The 24,080-nt window shown below is 37.9% G+C and overlaps 1 protein-coding gene across 1 annotated transcript; it reads left to right on the top strand.

The window, feature by feature from the left end:
- Positions 1 to 4,869: 4,869 nt before the first annotated feature.
- Positions 4,870 to 23,760, top strand: LOC146451939 (transmembrane 9 superfamily member 2-like). Its single transcript, XM_085098489.1, has 21 exons — positions 4,870 to 5,121; positions 8,041 to 8,108; positions 8,531 to 8,588; positions 10,030 to 10,068; positions 10,683 to 10,810; positions 10,983 to 11,115; positions 11,639 to 11,766; positions 12,992 to 13,106; positions 14,526 to 14,611; positions 14,998 to 15,106; positions 15,823 to 15,955; positions 16,060 to 16,121; positions 16,627 to 16,684; positions 17,207 to 17,264; positions 17,383 to 17,484; positions 17,889 to 17,946; positions 18,204 to 18,257; positions 18,388 to 18,485; positions 19,285 to 19,396; positions 20,111 to 20,282; positions 21,033 to 23,760. The coding sequence occupies exons 1-21, from the start codon at positions 4,984 to 4,986 to the stop codon at positions 21,098 to 21,100; spliced, it is 1,977 nt and encodes a 658-aa protein (XP_084954615.1). The 5' UTR covers positions 4,870 to 4,983; the 3' UTR covers positions 21,101 to 23,760.
- Positions 23,761 to 24,080: the final 320 nt, after the last annotated feature.

The raw sequence follows: 24,080 nt of genomic DNA, 5'->3' as shown, positions 1-24,080 counted from the left end.
CACTTTATGACGAAACTTTAGGGATTTAAACTCCTCAATGTAGACAACTTGTAGGCGAAATTAGAAAAAAATCTGTAAGAGCGTTTTCAAGTAAATAATAAATCAATTTTTACGGGGTGATTTTGTTTATTCCCGCATCCTTCACCAATATCTCTGGCAAAATAAAACTTTGGAACTTTGTCTTTTCATTTCCACCGGATGAGAAAATTAACTTTGATCATATGTTGAAATGATGATGTAGTGTGAAGGAGATCGAAGTTTCTCTTCTATGCGAGATTTAATTTCAAAACTTCCACCCCACGTCCAAAAAAATTGCCGCGAGCCTCCTTAATACAACTAGCAAGAGCTTTAGTGACCTCAAGTCGACTAGGAACTTTTTCCTATTACCCTCCCTCTAGTAAGGCGCAGTAGTTTTATCACTTCACCTCGGCTCCCATCGGCTTACAAAGCTTGTGTTTGTCTAAGCAAGCAATAAAGCCCTTTTTTTGTTCCCAAACTCTCTTCTCACTGGTGTTTGAAAAAGCAATAATTACGACGTTTCCTTATTCTTTTTGTCAATGATAACAGTACTGAACTGGAACGGTTATAGAAGGTTTTCCAGATGTAGCCGCGCATAGGTATCTACTACCACATCAAGGTCCACAGTGGTATCGTAATGGATGTGGAGAAGCGCGAGCCTTGATAAGCGGCTTTTCCCCATCGATGCTCTCATGTAGTTGTTAAGGCGGCGCAATGTACTTGCACTTCGTTCGCATTCACATGATGTTACTGGAATAGCACATGCAATTTTGAGCAGAACGCTTATGTTCGGATATAAGGATGTATCACATTCCTTAATTGCCGAAGCGGGGGAAGCTGGCCTCAGCTCCGCTCCCATTGATAGGTATCGGCCTTTGCACCGCGCAAGCTCCATTTGGAATAACTCTGGTGATGGAAGATCGTCACTGTATTTAGTAATAGCTGCTTTGAGGTCAACATCTCTCTCGCAGAGAACACAGGCCCCCACATCCTGGTCGGATCCAGGCAGGGCCGGGCATGACCGTCGAGAAGATCATTGCATTTAAATAACGAATATGTATAATGTATGTAAGGCAATGCCATTAAAATAGGTTAATCAAAAGGTAGATAAAAAAAATAAAAAGTGTTGGAAAATATACGTTCTTTGAGTTAGTTACAGATGAGATAAGTAAACCTTGAAATCTGTATAAGCTGGCTTATTTTAGCGGACCTTTTCTGGCAGTGGGGGGGTTCGTCCGACCCCCCCGAACCACCCCAGCCTACGGGCCTGGGATGTATTTGATAATTTTTGGCACGAAGTTTGTGACCAGTTCGACAATATGGTAATTTCGGCTGATTTTAATTTGCCAGACATCCTCTGGGACTCCATTGACAGCGCATCGGGTGTTAACGAACTAGCCTTTATTGAAACCCTTCACGGACACCTCTTGACACCACTCAATAAGAAACGAACTTGTGGCGTTTCCTCAGATTGGAAATATGTATTTTCCGGTGTCCCACAAGGCTCAATAATTAGTCCTATTTTGTTTCATATCCATATTAATCACATCGGATCTGAGCTATCTCACGATACTTCATTACCCCTCTACCAGCTGATGACGCGAAATGCAGTAGAGTTATACGAGGTCAAATGGACCGAGATATACTCAACAAGACCTATTTACCTTACATGAATGGAGTGAGACCTAGGGTATGAAGTTTAACACCAAGAAATGTAAACATCTCTGTATCACGAATAAAAGAAACAGATTACTAACCTCTTACAGCCTTGGAACCGAGCGTATTTTATCGTCAACAGAAGAAAAAGATTTAGAAGTGTTGATAAGTCACAACTTGTCCCGGCATAAAAATATCATGGCCAAAGTAACCCGGCGTATCCAATCGATGGAAACCGATGATCGGAAATTCAATCGATCAATCGATATCAATCGATAAAATTAGTTAATTGGTATCGATTGGTATCGGCCAATCGATGACCAATCGATAACCACACAAAAACCGTTCATCGATTGCTATCGATTGGCTCAGCAACCTCGAACAGACGTCACGCACGCTACCTGTCCGATCATCTGCCATTTTTAGGAAGCCCTGGGGACAAAATTTGGAAAACAAATTCCGACCCAGTCTTTTCAACGCAAAGAATATACCCCGTTGCACGTGTACTCGAATTACGCACTTGCCCGTCATTGCCTTTCCGTGTCATAATGTCTACGCAAGACGTCCGGGTAGAGGCTTTACTGAATATAAGGTGCATCGTCAAAGGCTATCATCTTTGCCGTTTTGAGGTGAACGTGTTTGTATGATATAGTAGCCATGTGGTTATTATCAGAAGGTTTGCATGTGGGTCACATTATAAGAATCATCCGCTCTCCGTCTCTTCAGTCACATTATCCTGTGTTCGAGTGGCGAACAGATGCAAAAGCCAATGAGAAAATCACTATGTGTGTGAGAGTATTAGATTTCCAGAAAAAAAAGGAAGACGAATGGGAGTTGTCAACTACTGACAATTTCAAATGGTGCAGTGTCAGGTCGATATTGAAAGTAGTGGGAGCAGTTGACGACGGAAAATGGCCAATACATGTTGATTTGTCTCAGATTGTCAAGCAGGTGCCGGCACTAAAAGAAATGGACAAAGAGAGGGAGGCGAGAGAAGAAACACTCAAAAAGAAAGAACGAGAGCTACGAAAGGAAGGCAGCGCCGATGACATGACAGTGGCACTACTGCGCGAGGTACTCGACGAAATGAACGTGACGTATCGCAAAAACGGGAAAAAGGCAGATTTGGTGTGCAAAGTAAAAGAGGCAAGTCTATTAGATTGGCCCATGGAACAAACTTTTAATTTGTCAAAAAAAAAAACCCAGGCATTCGTGTGGATGGTGCGTCATTGTCATCACGTTTTAAAAAGAGAAAGAGGAGAGTATTGAGTATTGAGTATTGAAATGTGTTTACAATCACTGCGTACAAAGTTGTGTTTTTTATGCGACGATTCCGGTTCCGTCAATCTGCAACCAATCGATACCAATTTATCTATCGATTGGTATTGATAATCGATACCAATCGATAACCACAAGAATCTTCGCCATCGATTGGTCATCGATTATTAATATCAATCCATTTATTGATATCGATTGGTATCGATTGATATCGATTGTCATCGATTATCGATTCCATCGATTGGATACTCCGGGAAGTGAACACGGAAAATAAAGTCTTACGTTTGATCAAGAGAGCTTGCGGTACTTATACCCAACCCCCAAGTGCTACTTAAATTATACATTCATGTAGTCAGACCACATATTGAATTTGCCTGCCAGGTCTGGTCTCCACATCAACAGTTTTTGATTGACACAATTGAAAGAGTTCAGCGAAGAGCTACAAATCTGATTATAAAGGATAGGCCTTACGGACACGTGTAATCACGAGCGTGCCGAACCGTGTCAATGTCAGTAACTGATTGTTTACAAAAGATACGGGGTTTTTTTACAGACCACAGCGTCATTATTTTTCTGAAAGCCCTACCAAAAACCCTGAGATTTGTCTAGTGCAAAAGGTGACTTTGAGAGTCTGGAGTAGCCTTGCTTCTAGCTCCGCCCTCTCCCCCCTCCCCCAATAGGAGCAACGATGCCTAAAACCCTCGACGTAATCATTTCCCGAGCAGAATGAATGGACAAATGGCCGGGACGAACAAATGCTACTACTATTTGTACACAAAGTTTCTCACCGTGTGTTTTTGACTTAATCCTGCGCGATAGAGGAGTAAAATAGACTAAAAAAAGTCCACCTCCCCCCCCCCCCCACCTTACCCCACCTCGTCATCGGGATGGATAAGCGGGGGGAGGGGGACGGGACCGGGGTGAAAGGGAAAGCATCCGGCACTCCTTTTAATCTTCCCTTGCGGGTTTTCCTCTTCCGTACAAGTTGACGCCTGTTTGCAATCTACCCCTACCAGTTCATATTGCCTTTTGCTTTTTTTTTTTTTGTTTCTGGTAAGATTGAACCAATTTGAGCCTGTTTTACAACCTTATGCCCTAAGGATTTTCCCTTGTAACTTGCAAGAGAAAAGCGTTTGGGAAAGAGGATAACCCACGGTGGAAGGGCCTGGGGCGACTTAATTTGGGTCGATATTTCAACTAGTAGGCTAGCGATAGTTCCATACATGCCAACCCACGGAGTTCAAAAATCGGGAGACGTCCAGAAATCTTCAGGGGCAGCCAGCAGAACCGTGTCAGCAACAGCGAAGAGCCTCCGAGGGCTGTGGAATTATGGCTATATTTAGGCCTTCAGTGAGGGGGGGGGGGGGGGGGGACTTCACCGTTCTACCGTAATTTCAACATTTCTTTATGGTTCAACGATAACAAAAACGCCGTAATCAGCGTTCAATCTTTCACTAAGTATTCAGTGTTTATAGTCGACGTAAAAAGCGGGAGATTTATGTACCAGAGCGGGAGAGCGGGAGATAAGGCAAAAAACCGTAAGTCTCCCGCCAAAAGCGGGAGAGTTGGCATCACTGCGATACTAGCCTACTAGTTGAAATAGCCCTTTGCCTTGTCAACCCTGCAACCAGCTGTTTGCTTTAAAATATTAAAATTTTATATTAGTAATTCTATAGCAACCGAAACTAATTTAAAATTATTTACACCTCGCCTAGACTTGGAATGCGGTCACGGAACATGAAGCCTCAAACTGCTGAATTGTCGATGAAATAATTATCATTTATGACAAAATCACCACGTTTGTCGTTTTTTCGAAAGAAAGCCCTCCCCCTCCCCTCCCTTCCAATATTCTCAAGCCGCCATCTTGGATCTAATGACGTGGCTGCTCTCATGCGCAGCTCACGGATTTTTCTTACTGCGCATAGATGCCGCTTTCTTATAACTCGGTTTGAAATATACGGCGAAGTTTTTGCTGGTTTTTATACGGGTTTTTAACTCTAACGACGTAGGTAAAACACTTTTTCAAAGCATATGGATCGCTGCAGTTCACCGGGGCTCATATTCTTGGTTTTCAGTTTGTGTATTTCTTATTGCACTGCTTTTTATTTACCCGGACTTGCACCCGTTTCGTATTGTCAACCGGGAAAGCAGACGAACCCAGCTTGCTCGGTGAGTGTTGTTCTTCGATTGATTAGTCATCTTTTTCGCTGCATTGCTGTTTCACATGATATTTAGAAGACTCCTAATGGCTTAACAAACGGGCAAATCGATAAACGCCACAAATGTAGGAAGATGGTTCTTCGGCGTCGATTTTGCCTTCCTTGTATTTTCTTCCCGCCGCTTCACTAACTCAGAATCTCGCATCGTACATGTATCTTTCTTTATTTCCAGGTCTTGCTTAAACGTTTATCGTAATACATTTTCACTAGTCCTCCAAGTTAGTTTATTCTAAATTAATGGCTTTATAGGTCCAAGTTTTTTCCTCACACATACGTGTAGTGTTGTATTTTTGGCTTTTACGTCACGTTGTCGAGCAATAAGGCATCTACTACAGCGATTTCGAAATCATAAGCTTATAAAAGTACTATAAGAATTCAGAATTTCGTGAATGCGAAAAACGACTTTAGTGTGAAGTCCCATTTCAATATTTATTTCACTGGTTTACACGTGGAGAATTTTAACGTTATAGTTTTAGGTCTGCTAATTTATTGGTCACATGGGCATGTATGATGTTAACGCTTTGCACAAATTATACTTTTTAATTAATATATAGGAATTATTAATATTTAAGTCATCCACACTGGTTATGCATATCACCTGGCTGTGTTTTTGGTAGCAAAAATCCAAGAGATGCAAATTGGTTTGATTACAATATTTTTAAATTAAAATTATGGTATCAGAACTTCCATAACCTTGACAACTAGTAAGGCACAGCAAGAATTCTGTCGTGTCAATATGGTATTGACGGTTTAAGCTCTCATTTATTTAGTGGTAAGTTTGGGGACCTTCTATTTGGGGGTGATTTTCATGACGTTTTTAAGCGTTATTTCAAATGTTAACTACCCATTACAACTTCACACCAATTTAAGTGTGTCTTTGAGAAATGGGTAACTCCGCTGGATTTTGTTGCCAGAAGGCTCTCTTTATTCCTTTGGGCATTTACTTTGGCAGCCACAAAGGATGCATTTTTAATGGCAAGTATACAAGAGATTCATGTACATAACACTCAATGAGACATGACCTTTGTTTATACAAAACAAAGGATATAAATGCAGCAGATCATATTTGTAACATGCTAAGAGAATTGCTACTGTACTCGGGAGAGAGTAAAACTATATTCATGCCCTGTTTGCATGCACATAATACGAGTTTATTGCCACGGTAACAAACAGTTACCGGTGTTTTACAATGTATTATGTTGTAAAACTTTACCTACACTAGAGTGAATGTTTTAGAATATGCCAAACCAACCTTAATAAGTGCATTGTATATTAAGGTATATTAGTATTGGTCCTTTTGTTTCAGACAAACTGAAAAACGACTTTAGTGTGAAGTCCCATTTCAATATTTATTTCACTGGTTTACACGTGGAGAATTTTAACGTTATAGTTTTAGGTCTGCTAATTTATTGGTCACATGGGCATGTATGATGTTAACGCTTTGCACAAATTATACTTTTTAATTAATATATAGGAATTATTAATATTTAAGTCATCCACACTGGTTATGCATATCACCTGGCTGTGTTTTTGGTAGCAAAAATCCAAGAGATGCAAATTGGTTTGATTACAATATTTTTAAATTAAAATTATGGTATCAGAACTTCCATAACCTTGACAACTAGTAAGGCACAGCAAGAATTCTGTCGTGTCAATATGGTATTGACGGTTTAAGCTCTCATTTATTTAGTGGTAAGTTTGGGGACCTTCTATTTGGGGGTGATTTTCATGACGTTTTTAAGCGTTATTTCAAATGTTAACTACCCATTACAACTTCACACCAATTTAAGTGTGTCTTTGAGAAATGGGTAACTCCGCTGGATTTTGTTGCCAGAAGGCTCTCTTTATTCCTTTGGGCATTTACTTTGGCAGCCACAAAGAATGCATTTTTAATGGCAAGTACACAAGAGATTCATGTACATAACACTCAATGAGACATGACCTTTGTTTATACAAAACAAAGGATATAAATGCAGCAGATCATATTTGTAACATGCTAAGAGAATTGCTACTGTACTCGGGAGAGAGTAAAACTATATTCATGCCCTGTTTGCATGCACATAATACGAGTTTATTGCCACGGTAACAAACAGTTACCGGTGTTTTACAATGTATTATGTTGTAAAACTTTACCTACACTAGAGTGAATGTTTTAGAATATGCCAAACCAACCTTAATAAGTGCATTGTATATTAAGGTATATTAGTATTGGTCCTTTTGTTTCAGACAAACTGACAAAAAAAACCTGCATGCAAAATCTAGGAAGATACAAAGGGGTGGATAGTGAATAATATCTGGAGTTTGAGACAGCCAATCAGAGTGTAGGAAAGCATCAACTGGCTTGGGATATAGAGTGTTTTCATTCACGTGACTACCGACCATATTTGTTTACTGAAACAAAAGAAAGTATTTGCATAAAAATAGAGTTCAATTCCCAGAGGTTTAGTTCAGGACACCAACATGGCCGCCATTTCTTTGTTTTGGGACACCAACATGGCCGCCGTGACGTCATGTGAAAACACTCTATACATGTACAATTTACCATATTATTCCACAAGAATGCATTGGATACAAGATGACAGATAGCCAATAAAGGCACTGAATGATGGCACTGAATCAGTTACCTGTACATGTCTAATCATTTTGTATCCAATAAGTGGGAGTGGAATAATTGTTTTGTTAAAAGCAATCATGAAATAAGATTTAATGACATTGTCTTTTCTAGCTGATTCTACACCTACGGTAACACATTTGTTGGACACGGTATAATGGTTCATATACCATGGCTGATAAACCAATCAAACCTCTGGAATTGTATTATCCAATGAGCCAGTTTTAATGATTAGCATTGTCCTCTTTACTTTTGTAGACAAAAGTTGAGCTGTTTGTTAATCGACTGGATTCTGTGGAGTCTGTCATCCCCTATGAATACTCCAGGTTAGTTTTAACCCATTGACTGTAATATTTGTCAGTCATGTACAGTATGAAGCGTGAATGTACATGTATTGTCAGAAATTAAACTCTAGAAGAAATTTTCTTTGATCTTTTGCATGCCTATTATCTTATACTGTAGAGGAATTTTTTCAGCCAGTGACAGAAGCATACTTGGAAAAAGAAAATCCAAGTCCTTCCAACAGGAGTCAAACTTGTGACCTACCAATAAATAATTTATTACTAGTCTAGTTTGTATGCTGTACCACCGAGCTATAGGAGACTCGTGGAAGCTATGTACATGTAAGCTTTGACTGATTTTCACGTATTTGAGAGAAAGTAACATTCCAATACATTTTTGCCAATGCCATAACTGTATATTATACATTGTAAGTCTGTATTCAACAACTGTTAAATTTTCTTATCAGGTTTGATTTCTGTGCCCCTCCCACAGACGAGAGTGCTCCCACTGAAAACCTTGGACAGGTAAAGTGAAATCAACAGGTTTTGCCAGTGATCACTAGAGATTTTTGCTAGAGTGGGCACACTAGGGGACTACAAGGGATTTTTGTAGAATCAGCAGCAAGTCTGGCTTGCCAAGTGTGTGAAAGTTTGATCACTTGTTGCAGTGATCAAAGTTTCTTATGAAATTAATATTTTTGCAGGTACACGTTGAAAGCGGAGAATGTAAGGTTACCTGGTGTGTTGCTGGCTAAGGATCAGCAAGATTTAATTTTCAATACCCAGTTGAGATTCTCTTCTGCAAAAACAAGTTTTTCCTGTTTCAGTTACCTTGTTGTTATTAGCCAATCAATCAATCAATCAATCAATCAATCAATCAATCAATCAATCAATCAATCAATCAATCAATCAATCAATCAATCAACCAACCAACCAGTCAGTCAGTCAGTCCATCAGTCAATCAATCAATCAATCAATCAATCAATCAATCAATCAATCAATCAACCAATCCCTTTATAAACACAGTAAAACTAGTAATAATCAAAGATTAGGGATTGCATTTGATGGTCTCATTCCCAGTCTCTCTCTCCTTTGTCAAGTTGGTGATGATGTCATCCGTCCCTGCAAAATCTGCGGAAGATGCTAGATACGCGTCCCAAGATCCATCCATCCATCCATCCATCCATCCATCCATCCATCCATCCATCCATCCATTCATTCATTCATTCATTCATTCATTCATTCATTCATTCATTCATTCATTCATTCATTCATTCATTCATTCATTCATTCGTTTATCGATCAAATGTCCCATACAAACTTGACTCCAATCAATTAGGAACTTGCGTTCTTTGTGCACGGCACACAATAAATAGCTCTTGTATTTTCATTTATCTACTACTTGTGGCCAGCAGATTTTTGACAATGAATGTGATTACTTTTTTTAAACCACTGATTGAAATCAACGTTGCATGAAACGTGCCAATTCTGAATGATTTTGGGATGGATGTTATGTTCAATTATATTCCTTTGAAATGTATTTTCTACTGGCTCCTCTGAGTTGTAGTAATACAAGGAGACATTTGGGAGAATTTGGAAAGTTTTGAATGTTCACCTTTTTTTACTCTTTAGAAACAAGAAAGGAAGGAAAATAAATCCTCAAAGTAATCTATTATTTTCCTCAGAGTTGTGGTGGATTTTGTTTTCCAGACACTCAGCACAAATAGTGTGATTTTGTGGGTTAAATTTGTTTTTGGGTTTGAAGTTTTCTGACCAGTTTGATTTTGTTTTCAATTGTCTCAGATTCATAATCATACACTGTAATGTCATGTTCTGGAACAAAGCATTATAAAAAATAAACTGGATTGTAAAATTTCATCACCATCACATCTCATGAATAAGCATGTTAATGTAATTAAAGTACACTGTAATTTGACATAATAAAAGTTCTTATAATTTTTTTCAGGTTGTGTTTGGAGAGAGAATAAGACCTTCTAGCTACAATGTAAGAGTTTGGTTAAATGTTTTGTTTGCTTGATACAAGTACTCATGTGAATATCCACAATCATTGGGCAGTTTGCTCTAAAACTTATAAGTACTACAATTTGTATGTTCTCTCAGAATCTCAACAAAAAAGACAATTATTGTGAAAAAAAATATGATGAGGTTGTTAACAAGTGTTACTCACAAAGTGATTCTATCCCAAGTTCTTGAACTAACGTTACAGCCTTTTGACAATCTGTACCTTGCAAGCAGTCAAACTGGTTGGATTTTCATGAGTCACTGGTGGCAGAGTGATTGTGACAGACTGTCAAGTGGAAATGACGAGTGAGGGGAGGAGCTTACTCCTTGTCCCATTTGCCCACCAGCTTGCGCGGGGAGTTCCACTGCCAAGAAATCCAACCTTGTGAACCAGTATACATGTACACGCAGTATGTTAATTGAGCATTCAAATTGACCTAGACAAATCAGCCCTAAATAGTTCCCAAATATCGCATTGTAAGTACTATCTCTTGAAATTGCATACAGGAAAGCTTTACGAAAGCTTGTCTTCATTGGGATGTTGTAAGCTATTATTAGGGTTGTTAAAATTTTTTTTTTTTTTTTTGCATCATACAGATCACCTTCAAGCAAGATATCTCGTGCAAGACTTTATGCGAGAAAACTTACAAAGCTGGTGATGCTGAAAAAATGAAGAAACTTGACTTCTTAAGAAATGGAATTGCTCTCAATTATCAAAATCACTGGTGAGAGAAGTCAGTCAAAAATTGTTTCTAATTAGTTATTCACTGAGATTTACCTATCCCATGACACTTACTGAACTGATCATGTTCATTCCCCATTGTCTTTGTACCTTACTCAGCTTCACATAAGGCAAGAGGACAAATAAAGATTGTTGTTGTTGTTGTTGTTACTCAGGATTATTGACAACATGCCCGTCACATGGTGTTATGAGGTCGCAGATGAAACAAGCCAGTTCTGTTCAACAGGATTTCCCATTGGGTGTCATGTGTCTGAAGATGGGCAGGCACGCGATGCCTGTGTGACAAGTGTAAGCTTTTTAATGTTGTACCTTTTGGAAATACATACCAGCCAACCGTCCCAGTTTAATCAGAATTGTTCCAATTGTGGTGCTTCCAAACATCAGACAGGACAGACAGACAATTCTGATATTTTGTGAAAAAATGTAAATCCTCCAGGAACTTTGGGTTGCCATATATCACCAGGTTTGCAAGGGATTTAAGGAAACTTTGCATCCCCACATTTAAGCATCCAACCTTTTGTGTTGCAAACAAATTACTGTTTAGACACCTCTGCCAGCAGGGCTTGCACAAAAAAATTAATGAGGAAAAGCACCCGATTAGAAAGAGAATTTGTGTGATGTCACAGGTACCAGTTTTCGTGTTGTCATTTCACCAATCTAAATATGCAAAAAGTGTTCATTGGGCTTACATGTACTTTTTCCATTATAAGTTTTACCACGATGTTGGACAAAAATGTGTCATTTTTTATCCAGGGCTTTTGGTTTTCATAATAGATTTGTTTGTTTTATTAACTAGTAATTTTGCTTTCAGAGCAAGTTCAGTGAACGTGGTATGCACTATGTGTTCAATCATGTTGATATTACAATCAAATACCATGAAGGAAAGAACGAAGATTGGGATGGAGCTCGCCTGATGTCTGCAAGAGTTACCCCAAAAAGGTGACTTATATGTACATCTCTTTTGTGTGGAGCTAACGTCACTGGAAAGGTTCTTTGCACGTACCTAACCTGTGGAAAATGTATAAATTTTAATGTGACAGTCAGTTGTATTTCATTTTGTCATAATTCTGTTCAGTATTTCACCATTGTGTGGTATAAATTAACTCACAATATTTCACTCATAAAGGTTTTCATCTACAGTCATTATTACACAGAACATGGGTATTTCATACATGTACATTAACCTTACCTAGACCATGTGGGGAGGGGGGGTGCAGATTCTCCCCACGGCAACTTTGAACCTGAAGGAATTTTTTTTTTTGTCTGAAGGAAATAACATTAGAGCAAACGGCATGAAGCCACAGGACTTTTTAAGAACTTTGTCTGGGAAAAATTTGATGTGGTCAGTTAGTGTTCATTGACTTTGATGTTACCATGGCAGTTTTTTTGGACAATGGAAAATCCCTTTTTAAACAAAATGAGGAAAATTAGTTTGGTTACTGTAACTTTATTGGTTTTGATTAATTTTCATTCAGTTTTTGCGCATTTCTAAAGTTTTGGTGAAATCCAGAAATCCAAGATGGCCGCTATTTGCCAATCATGACGTAATTCTGACTTCATATGATGTCGTCATTTCCTGTTGTGGACCTCAAAGGAAACATCTTTAGATGTGCTATCTGTCTTCCAAGCCGCATTGTCATAGCTTTTATACTTGTGAAGCTATAGAGGGGGTGGAATCCACCCTCCCATCCCGGCCCCAGAAGCGGAAAAAAAAAAAAAACAATAATAATAAAAGAGCCCGGTCTAGACAGGGTAAACATTCATTAAACTCCCCCTTTTTTTAACAGAGATTGTCCATGAGATGTGTCCCTCACTTATTTTATCTAATGGTCATGAGCATTAATTTTTTAGTGAACATCTCCCAAAATTGGGTGTCTGTAGAATAACTAGGTGTTTCTTGGAGATAAAGTTAGATTAATTACAGGATCAACCCCTTTTGTCCCAAGACTGCTAAAATTAGCAAAATATACATACGCTCAGTACAGTAGCTTTCATTTGAATGGTCACTGTTAAGGATTTAATCCACAGACTCAAAAGTTAGGAGTCAGGGTACGAAATGTATGTTCGGAGGATAAGCATTAATTTTTGGACTACTTTCTCTGAACAATTTACCTAGAAGGGGTTGATTAATTTTGTTCACGTTAGCTTTGGGTTTGTTTTGCAGTATTAAACAAGATAAAGGAGAATGTTTTGGAGATCTGCCAGCCATGGGGGTACCAACAGAACTCAAAGGCTCTGATGAGCTGAAAATCGTCTATACTTATAATGTTAGATTTGAGGTGAGTGGGCTTAGCAGTGCTCCACACTAGACAGGGATCACAGAAGGAACCTTCTCACACACTGCTGGGAGCCATGTCAAGCCGACCACTGCAAGCCTGACCTTTATTCACACAATAACAATAGCAGCTTCACAAAATATACAAGTATACATGGAGATCAAAGCATGAACTCGCTAAAAATCAAACAAAATCTTAACTCGTTCAGAAGTGAATTGAACAACTGAAAAACGCTAGGGTGGGTGGGTGGGAAGGTCAAGCAATGGCGATCAACAAAAAACAACTGCCCGCCTTACATGTCACATGACCTAAACCCATCCCCAGACCCCCAGCAGTGTGTGAGAAAAACATTTTCGTCTTTTTTCGTTTCACTCAGCCATTGGAAAATCATCCTCATCTATTGACCAGGGCCAAGTTGTTCAAAGCCCAATGAAGCTAATCCTGGGTTAACATGAACTTTCAGTCAATTATATTTACTAATCCATAAGGATTCATCAGAAGATTTTTGTCCCTCAGTTTTGCCTTAGATCTTTCTTTTAACATTAGATTAAAATGAGCCTTTAAAATCATTTTTATGAGCGAGTAGAAAACCTTGGTTAACTTTTAATCGTGGATTAGTGTTAATCGGCTTTCAAATGACCCAGCCCAGAGTTCTCCTCCATTTTTGATCCACCAACTTTCAGTGCAAAAGCATGCATGTTTAACAAACTTGTATAAACGCTTATTTGCTGGACCACCCACTTCTATATCCTAGCAGTCTACTCTGAAAGTTATAGATAAGGGGGTTAGTTTCTAAAGAAACTGTGGTGCTGCGTCGCTGGGGAGTAGAAATGAATGTTAGGTTTAATCAGCAGAGCTGATAAGGTAATTTGACCACCGTGAAGGTATTCAAGTTCTCTGACAAAGAGCTGACACTCAAAATATCAGCACTTTAATCTCTTTACAGTGGCAAATTACCTTGTCAACTCTGTTGATAAAACCAACTACGCTAAAAACTTAATGAGAATCTTGATTGACCCCCATCATTCATCGTGAATTCCCTGCTATTAAAACCTGTCTGAAAACAAGCTCAGCCATAAATACCCTGCCTGTCACCTGTTAATTAAAATTAACTTGTATCAATATGCTTAAATGCTGTTTTATTTTGATGTAAATTATTTATACCAAACCATATCCTTTTAAAAAGAACTGGAATTTTCACCTGTGTATCAAATGCCTATACTGTACCACCCCTGAACATGCTTCCTGTTAGACTAATTTTATTTGATGCCATTCAAAATCTCACAGTAACATTGTTTTAACATGTTCAGCTGGTCCCAGGGATGACACTTTTGACTTGAAAATGTTGTTGAAACACTATTTTTTAGGGTGTTTTCCTTACCTTCTGAACTTGCTGTTTTTTCTTATTCTTACACTCTTCAGGAAGAACAAAATCCGAATCACAAGTGGGCATCACGCTGGGACTACATCCTAGACTCCATGCCACATACCAAGATCCAGTGGTTCAGGTGAGAGTCGTTAAACTGTACTTTTGTTAGAGGCACAGTGGTTAGCTTATCGTTCAGGGCCAAGTTGTTCAAAGCCCGATTAAGCTAATCCTGGATTAACATGAAGTTTGATTTGAGTTTATTGACTAATCATCAAAGATTCTTCCAAAGATTTTATCCCTCAGTTTTGACTTTAGACTTGTCTTTACCATAAATGGCTTAAAATTAGATTTTAAAAACATAATTAACGAGCGAGTTGGAAACCTCGGTTAACTTTTAATTCAGGGATTAACGTTAATTGGCTTTCAAACAACCGGGCCCTGACTTGCAATCTGAAAGGATAAGTTGGTGAATATTTTATTGTTACTTTACGATGTTGATGAACTGTTTTCATGTTTTGCCCTCAGCATCATGAATTCTTTGGTTATTGTGCTGTTCCTGTCTGGAATGGTAGCCATGATCATGCTACGAACTCTGCATAAAGATATTGCTCGTTACAATCAGATGGAATCAGCGGTATGGCAGATTATTTCTACATGTATAAGTACCTAGGACAGGACAAAAGTAAAGTGGGTTGAGAATGGGTTGAGACAGGTTTCTTAGATACAACATATCCTGAAATGACAGGCTAAGTTCGGGCTTCAAGGCCGTCTGTTAACATCAGTTACATTGCTTGACAAAAAATAAATGTGATTTAGACAAGCAGGGCTATAACACATGCACCACATTTTCATTTGTTCAAGCTCATTGGACTCATTTCACTTATACCATTGAGCTATCTGAGCTGATTTTCAAAAAGGTGGCTACAGAATATACTCACAGCAAAACCTCCTTCACAGAAGTAATCTCCTTTGTTTTCTCTTCATGAATTATTAATAAGTTTGAGATTGTAAAATTGACTATCAACTCGTCAGTATTATTGATAATGCTGTAGGAAATATATAATAGTACAAAAAAAGTGTTGTTTGTGGTTTGTCAGGTATTGAACTTGCACACTTTATTTTCAAAACTTGTGTTAGGAAAATTTACTATTGATGATGAAATGCTACAGGTCCCTGAATTTTATTTATTTATTTATTTATGTAATTGTTTATTTATTTATTTATTTATTTATTTTTTGTGAGGTTGAGGTTGTGTAAAGGTTTTTAAATATTTTCTGTCCCATGTACCACTGTAAAGAAGTGGTTAAGAATTCTCCCTTATTTTAACTGCTTGTTTACACCTCATCATAGGAGGATGCCCAGGAAGAATTTGGCTGGAAATTGGTTCATGGGGATGTTTTCCGTCCTCCCAAGAAAGCCATGCTCCTCTCTGTTATGCTTGGGTGTGGCACTCAGATCTTCATCATGGTGTTTTTCACACTGGGTAGGTTCAGTAAGCAGTAGTGACCAATGGAGAATCTTTTGAGGTACTCAATCCTGTCATCATTAGTTAAGTGGTCAGCTAATTTTGTGGTTCTCTTTCTTCAGTGTTCGCTTGTCTTGGATTTTTGTCTCCAGCCAACCGTGGAGCCTTGATGACGTGTGCTTTGGTGAGTTAGTGACTAGTGTTCTATTTCTCTGTACAGTGTCACTGTGTTATCAAACACATTGGTCATGAGAATAAAGGAAAAGATCATGAAAGAAAACGTATAGCACTTTTATACAAATGTACATGTTTATAACTCACCATTTGTTTCTGCAAGCTTTCAGTCACACGTGGTACAAAATCGGATGTCAGTTGTCTGACGATAACATACAGTTAACAAACAGCTGTTATTTTCAGTAGCAAACCTGAGATACCTTTTCCGATGAATTGTTTTGCAAGACTGTTTTAGTCAACATGCCTTGTTCTAGAAAACTGGCTGGTTGTCTCCTATTTACAAAACCTTTCTTTGGCAGAGTTGCAATGTACTGTGAACTGAAAAATGCTATTTACTAATATTAACTTGCCAGCTTGGTAGATGTAGATGTAATGATATATAGTCGAGTGTATTGCTTTCTGTGATGATGTAATGTTCTGGGTTGTAAAGTAATGGTAATGTTTTTCTTCTTTAGGTGTTGTTTGTTTGTCTTGGATCTCCAGCTGGTTACGTCTCTGCCAGAATTTACAAAAGTAGGTGTCACAGACCTACAATCTTCGACAGAATGAGAAAAAAATTAACCCCCCCCCCCCCCCCCCCAAAATCAATGATGAATTTGTGCGTAAAGCAAAACGTGCCATTTTTCTATAATTGAAATGGGGGGAGGAGGGGTGGTCTTAGTTTTTCCACTTCAACCGTCCAAGATTGTAGAATCTGTTTATCCTGCAGAGTTACATGTAATAATGATAACTTGTGGCTATAGAACAGAAGGAAAAAATAGTACTTTGCCTCATACAAAAAAGTAATTACACTTAAAAATATACCATATTACATCTTTGCACAAACACTTGATACTGCGAAAAAGGACTGCACACCCGTAAACGGCAAAACTGTTAAGTTTCAGTTTTAGAGGGGAATTTGTTGTGTACAGTTTTTCTGTAAAAAGGTCTTTCAGAGTGCATGTTTGAAATGAGATCAGAAGGCTGTGGTGTCTACACTGTATGTTTACGTACATGTACTTGTAATAATAATGTTGTCCTTTTCTTTTTAACAAGTGATTGGTGGAGAATTATGGAAGACAAATGTGTTATTGTCAGCCTTCTTTTTTCCGGGGTGAGTACACAAATGCTAAAAATCCTTGTTAAAGCTTGCAGGCATGTTTTCAGAACTGTAAAAACACTTAAATACAGTAAAAAGCTTGAGCTGTGTCATCTTGTTTGTGTGATTACAGGTTGATGTTTGGCATTTTCTTCTTGTTGAATCTTGTGTTGTGGGCAGAAGGTTCATCAGCTGCTGTTCCGTTTACCACCCTGCTTGCTTTGTTAGCCATGTGGTAAGATGACTAAAGATTGTGTCCTGACTTGAACAAACTAACAAACACATTTTAAGTAATGTTTAAAATGAGCAGGAGTGTTTTATCGAGTTTAAAACCACGGGGTGCAGCCAACTGGTTTTAGACCCGATAAAACATGTGCTGCAAGTTTTTTGAACGGCTTCAAAGACATTCCTGGAAAAACGTGTGTCAATAGAGTTCATAACAATTATGCTTTTGTGAACGTTGGTAATTAGCATATGAGAGAAACACTGTATACTAATGAGGAGTGTTTTGTGAGCTGATAAGACACCGCATACTAATAAGGAGGAGGTTTATGCACATGATGTATTATCGACCATTTTGATAGGTCAATTATTAATGAGTTTTTGAAAAATGATTGTAATCCTCTTTTTGGTCAACAGGTTTGGTATTTCAGTTCCTCTTACATTCTTGGGTGCATACCTTGGATTTAAAAAGAAGGTACTATCAGGGACCATTATATTATCTGTTGATAAGTTCAATAATTTGTTAAGGGGCTCTTAGATTTTCAAGTTAGACAAACTAGTATTGGTACATCTTGAAGTGCCTTATACGCCCATAAATTTGTTTGGACTAAGCAAAAAAGTATTTAAAAAAATTTGTACATCACATTAGATTGAGGGAAAAGGGGGATTTTCTCGTTATGTATTAATAATCACCTTGTGATCCCATGCTCTTTATACATTTCCTTTTTATAGGCAATTGAGCAGCCAGTACGTACCAACCAAATTCCTCGACAGATTCCAGAACAGGTGAGGTTTCTTTGTCTTGACATAGCAACCAGTATTGTCCTGATTTAGTTTGCATTGTGATGAGCTTGCGTGTTCTTGTGCCATCAAAGAGTGGAAAAATTTATCCTGATCTCAAATATTCTTCTCTCAGAGCATCTACACCAGAGCTGGCCCAGGAATAATCATGGGAGGTGTTCTGCCTTTTGGCTGCATTTTCATCCAGTTGTTCTTTATCTTGAACAGTATTTGGTAAGTGGTAACTTGCTTTGAATCAAAATGTTTTGATATCTTTCTTATAAATGCATGGATCCTTGTGTATAGGTGATCTTTGTCTACATGTTTAACCTGATTAGGGTAGAACAAACTAGCTACATTACACATCCCAATTAAAATACAGTGTAATGGTCTCCACAAATTGGAAGAGCTTGGCAAACTTAGCATATGATTGTGATAATTATGTTAAAGGCCCACCTTCACCCAAGAGTCATTGCGGTCGTTTGTTTTTGTTTTGAAATGCTTTATTGTGATCTTATTGGCTGTACGAACTCGAGCGGTTCATATGGGTTTCCTCTACGACTCGTGCTGGAGGGAAAGATAATTCGTGATCGCTCATTGCTTCCTCACTCGACTCCCGCTCAAATAAAATAGGGAGGTTTTCATATATGAAAACTGTTCCTCGGCGCGCAATATATCTTGGGTGAATGTGGGCCTTTAAATAGATTTTTTAATCTAATTTTTCTGAGAATATCACACTAATAATTTATAATATTTGACTCATTTCCTAGTTTGACATGGTCTTTTTAGTTTATGGTGTCCGTTTGTTTGTAGGTTGCTGTTTTGTTGTATGCTAATAAGGAACAATGTAGACAATTGTCAGGAAAGGTTGTCCCATAGGTTTTGATAACTGTCTCATGTCTGCACACATGTGACTTCCAGAAAGCCTTTTGTCACTTCAAGTGTTCTGAGTTTTCAACCATACCCATCCAGGATGACTGAGGTCTTGACATCCAATGACCTCTTTTTCAAAATTTCTTCTTCTGTTTTGCAGGTCTCATCAAATCTACTACATGTTTGGTTTCTTGTTTGTTGTGTGTTTAATTCTGCTGCTGACTGTGTCAGAGACGACAATCCTGCTGTGTTATTTCCATCTTTGTGCAGAGGTATGGAAGTCATGTTTACTTAAAATCATACTGTCTTGGATGTAGCTCTGCTCTGCAGCATTTATTTGCATAGTTTATAATTATGCAAATGATTAATTCAAATTCATAATGATGCAAATAATTAATTCATAGTTCATTTGCATAATAACAGTATTACATTAAACTATTGCACTGTCAGCTTTCATTTGAATGCTGATGTTACAAAGATTTCAGTGAGACATACAGGAAAGTACTGCTCATCAAAAGCTTTCAGTTGAATGGTCACACTTTAGGATTTCATCGACAGGCTCATAAGTTAAAAACCGCCTTGTACAGCATAGTGAATAGGACCACAGTAGCTTTCATTTGAATGGTTACATCCACAGACTCATAAGTTACAACCACCTTGTACAGTATAATAAACAGCACCACAGGAAAGTACTGCTCAGTAGCTTTCATTTGAATGATCACACTTTAGGATTACATCTACGGACTCAAAAGTTAGAACCACCTTGTACAGCATAATAAACAGCACCACAGGAAAGTACTGGGATTCAAAAGTTAGAACCATGTTGTACAGCATAATAAACAGCACCACAGGAAAGTGCTGGGATTTTGTCCACACACACTGTTGGTTAAACCACATGACAAGTTTAATTTTTACATAAAAGGAATTCAATAATTTAATTACATATATTAATGGCTAACAGTTAAGTTGCACTTTGTTCAATGCAGGATTATCATTGGTGGTGGCGGTCATTCTTGACTGGCGGCTGTACTGCAGTGTATTTCTTTTTGTACTCTATCCATTTCTTCTGCACCAAACTGACAATCACTGGAACAGCCTCCACCTTCCTGTACTTTGGCTACACCCTTATCATGGTGCTGATCTTCTTCCTCTTCACTGGTGAGAGCTCTGACTTTGTGCTGCATCTTCTCAAACCTTATTAATAATTAATGAAAAGAAAACAAAGAAAATCACTATCGTTAATTTGGCGAACTTTTGCTTTGAATTTCTCCAAGAATTATTGTGAGAAGCCTCATCAAACTGACTAAAGAGTGTCTCGTCTGATTTCTAAACACCTCAAAGTTGGTTTTAAAACACTTGGCTGCACCTCGCTTTTTTCAATCCACTTCTCAGCATTTAGAAAATTGGATCAAAAACTCTTCCTTGTGTTTAAGATGTCATGTAAAAGGTCTTTCCTAAAATTCCCATGATGTGCTGATTCTATCTGTACATACTAAACCTCATATTTTAAAACATTATTTTGGTATGTGTTTTCTTAAGCACAATGGCTATACAGTTGAACATACAGCTATTTCATTTAACATTGTTGGAAAGTGTTAATTCTTTTTTGGAAATGACATCAGCTCTCTCAGTGGGTCTGTTAGTGCTCTTTAGAGCAAATGTGAATTAAAAATATGGCTTTAATAATAATAATAATAATAATAATAATATTTATATACCATTGTCAACCAATGTGAAAGAAATTCAAGCAAACCTAACTTAAGCATAAATAAAAGAATAAATTAGAAGTAAATCATTGCCACAGAATAACAAAACTTGTTATTAATTATCTCAAGTAGAACTTTAGATGAAACACAGTGAAAAGCATGTTGGACGTTGGTGCTGATCTCAGCTCTTGTATTTTTTCAGGTGCTGTAGGCTTCTTTGCCTGCTTCTTCTTTGTGAGGAAAATCTACAGCATTGTCAAAGTAGACTGAGCATGTAACATTGGAAACATTTTTGGAATGCAAGAAAAGAATATTCTATGACTGATCTTGGTTGACAGAGATGTTGTGAAAAATGGACGTTGTTTTGTGATATCTTTGGTGCTTGTGAAAGGATAGTTTCCTTTACAGTTGTTTATTTGGTTAATTGCTTTACAACTACTGCTAGATAACAATTCTGAAGGAGACTAGTGATCAAAGAGCTGCTTTTAAAAACATATCCTTGCTACAGCCTTTCCCAGTTGTGAGTAGAGAGGCTTTAAATTATTGGTTTCCAGTTACTCTGGCCTGTTGATAGCAACTGCCTAGGTAGCAGTGAAAATCAGGCAGGGGCGGGGGGTGTGGGAGGCAACCATAGCTGGCAACTAGCAGTGAAAATGCCTGACTACAAGGAGTATACAAATAACCAAGCAACAATCATGGAAGAGCTAATCTAGTAGCTTAAAACAAGCTATTTTGGGAGCCAGCTTTCCTATGACTGGTGAGACACATGACTGTTGTGAAATTATTCACAAAATGATGTGGTTAGTGCATCATCAGATAGTGGTTTTTTCAAAGCCACAGTCCTTCTTACTCACTCAGATGTCTGTTGTAAATTAGTTAATCAGTGTTCTAGCTAGGCCAAGCATTTGCATACATTTAAATAAATTTATTATCAATTTACAGACATTAACTATATAGCATTTCATATTATATTAAGTTAGTGTGTTTGCATATATGTATATTTACTTGCTTAAATTAACGCCAAGTGTGAGTTAGTGCGAATACATGTGCATAAATTAACTATAGTTTGAATTATTGCAAATACGATAGGGTGCTTGTTTTGGCCAAGCTGGAACACTTCATTATGTCTGAGTAACATCCAGCACCGTAAAGATGCTGTCTGTTTTCTCAGGCTTCAGCTGTGTGCGTGCAGACTTAATTTCCACTCTGAGGGAACAACTGGTCTGCAGCGAGTGAGAATTGCTATTTAAGTGGAAATCAAGATATACAGGTGTCTTTGGGAGAGCCATTATTTTCTGTTTTTTTTTTTTTTAAAACAGTTTGAGATGAGAGGTAGGGTAGGTAATCAAGCTCAAATCAAGAGCATTTGAATATAGACTAGATTCAAGCTAGATTTTCACTCTGTAAAAAACTATCTTGTGACTTCCAGTGCAACTCTGTACTCTTGTCTTCTTGGAAAAGAATTCAGCTCAGTTACAGATTAGCCCATCAAAATATTTTTGTTGGCTCCAGCAACTTACCTTTGTTCCATCCTACTAGCTGGTTTGGGTTTTAATTCTTTGAGTGCACGTTGTTGTATGGTACTGTTGCACTTGTTTGTTGGTTGGATGGCTACATTCGTTTGCATCTGGAAGTCAAATTCACCGCTTTCTTGTCAATAGTTTGTGTATTGAATGTTTGCTAGTTTTTAATTCGATTATTCCATGTTTGGTGTAGCTACATTTTGATTCCTAGACTGTATTGACTGGTGGAATAAGTATGTACGTAGCTCTGAAACACTTTCACTCTGTACATTTTTGACTTACTGCTACACACAAAAAAATGACTTGATTTAAAAGGTGGTGATTTTATCATAAAGAAAATAATATAAATTGTAACACACAGGGAATCCTCCTTATACAGATATCATAAGTTTGGGCCCAGATAAATTGGACCGTTGTATATCAACATTTCTCTTTAAGGGACGACTGTCCATAGTCGAGAGATATCTTTATTAGGGGGAGGGGTGCCCTAAGAAAAGGTTAGGATTGTATTTTAGGCATTTGTCGCTGATAACATCTAATTAACGTTCAGTATTAATACAACTGAACTGTAGCAATAGCAACCTTTGTAAATGTGTTTCAATGTTTTGCTGTTGTATACCTTAGTAGCGTAATGTGGCTGTTTAGTTTTATTTTGGAAATAACCTGTTGGAAGTAACCTCGTTGGATTAGGTCATGCTATATGCAAGCATATGCTATTATGCCTTAAATGGAGACAATGGTGGAGTGATAGGGTATTTTACTTTCAAGCAAAAGTTGGCCAAGTTCTGATCTCCGCCTTGGTTGTCTCGTAACTAATTAACTGTGGGTAAATGTAACAAAATAAAGGAGAGAATCACTGCAATGGACCAGGTATATCAGTGCAGGGAGAAGGAACCTTTCTAGTTACTTTGTTACAGAAACCAGGTCCACATTGCCGCCAATGACTTATCATGGTAGCTTCTAGCCTGCAATAAAGCTCTCTAATTAAGGTTTCGCACGAGCGTTATTTGGGTCTCGCGCGAGAGTTATTTAGGTCTTGCGCGTTACTTATTTGGGTCTCGCGCGAGTTTTATTTGGGTCTCTCGCTGGAGTTGTTTGGGTCTCGCGGGGAGGATTGCACCATGAGCCCAAAGAGCATCTGTATAGAAGGCTATGAACAGCCTCATTTATTGTTGTCTTTGGATAGTGCTTTTAACCATCGCTCCTAATGCACTGTTACTTTACTCACTTGCAGCTGAGCTTCCCCTGTGAATGTTTTATTTAATGTGCGTGTACTACCATTTTATCGTAGGTTTTCATATTAATTGTTTGAAGGAAAGTAAGCTCTTTTTTTCAGCAGTGGCTAACTAGAATGTGCGGAGAAATTATTTCACATTTAATAAATGTCTGCCTATTTAAAGTTACAAATGGTTTATTGTGTGATGTATTCTTAATGTGTGTACGGTTTAGCAGTGGTTTTTAACATGAGCTGATATACAGGGTTAAAAGAAGTGCAGATTAAACTGTTTATAAATATACCTATACTGATGTTAAATTGGGGATTATTTATCGCGCTAAAACGTGCCTAATTTCGTTATTGATGGTTCAATGTTAACATAAGAATTGATCCTCGGTAATCAAGCTAAAACTAAGTTGTCACAATAATTCATGAAAATAAAATTGAGTTTAAACTCATCGCAATAGATGCGCTTGAAAACTGGTGCCTGGGAAGACATAATGGCGGTTAC

Source organism: Pavona decussata, unplaced genomic scaffold (assembly GCF_977016875.1).
Source record: "Pavona decussata unplaced genomic scaffold, jaPavDecu1.1 SCAFFOLD_381, whole genome shotgun sequence".
NCBI classification, from domain to species: domain Eukaryota; kingdom Metazoa; phylum Cnidaria; class Anthozoa; order Scleractinia; family Agariciidae; genus Pavona; species Pavona decussata.
Note: the sequence above shows the minus strand (reverse complement) of the source record. Positions and strands in the feature narration are given on the sequence as shown.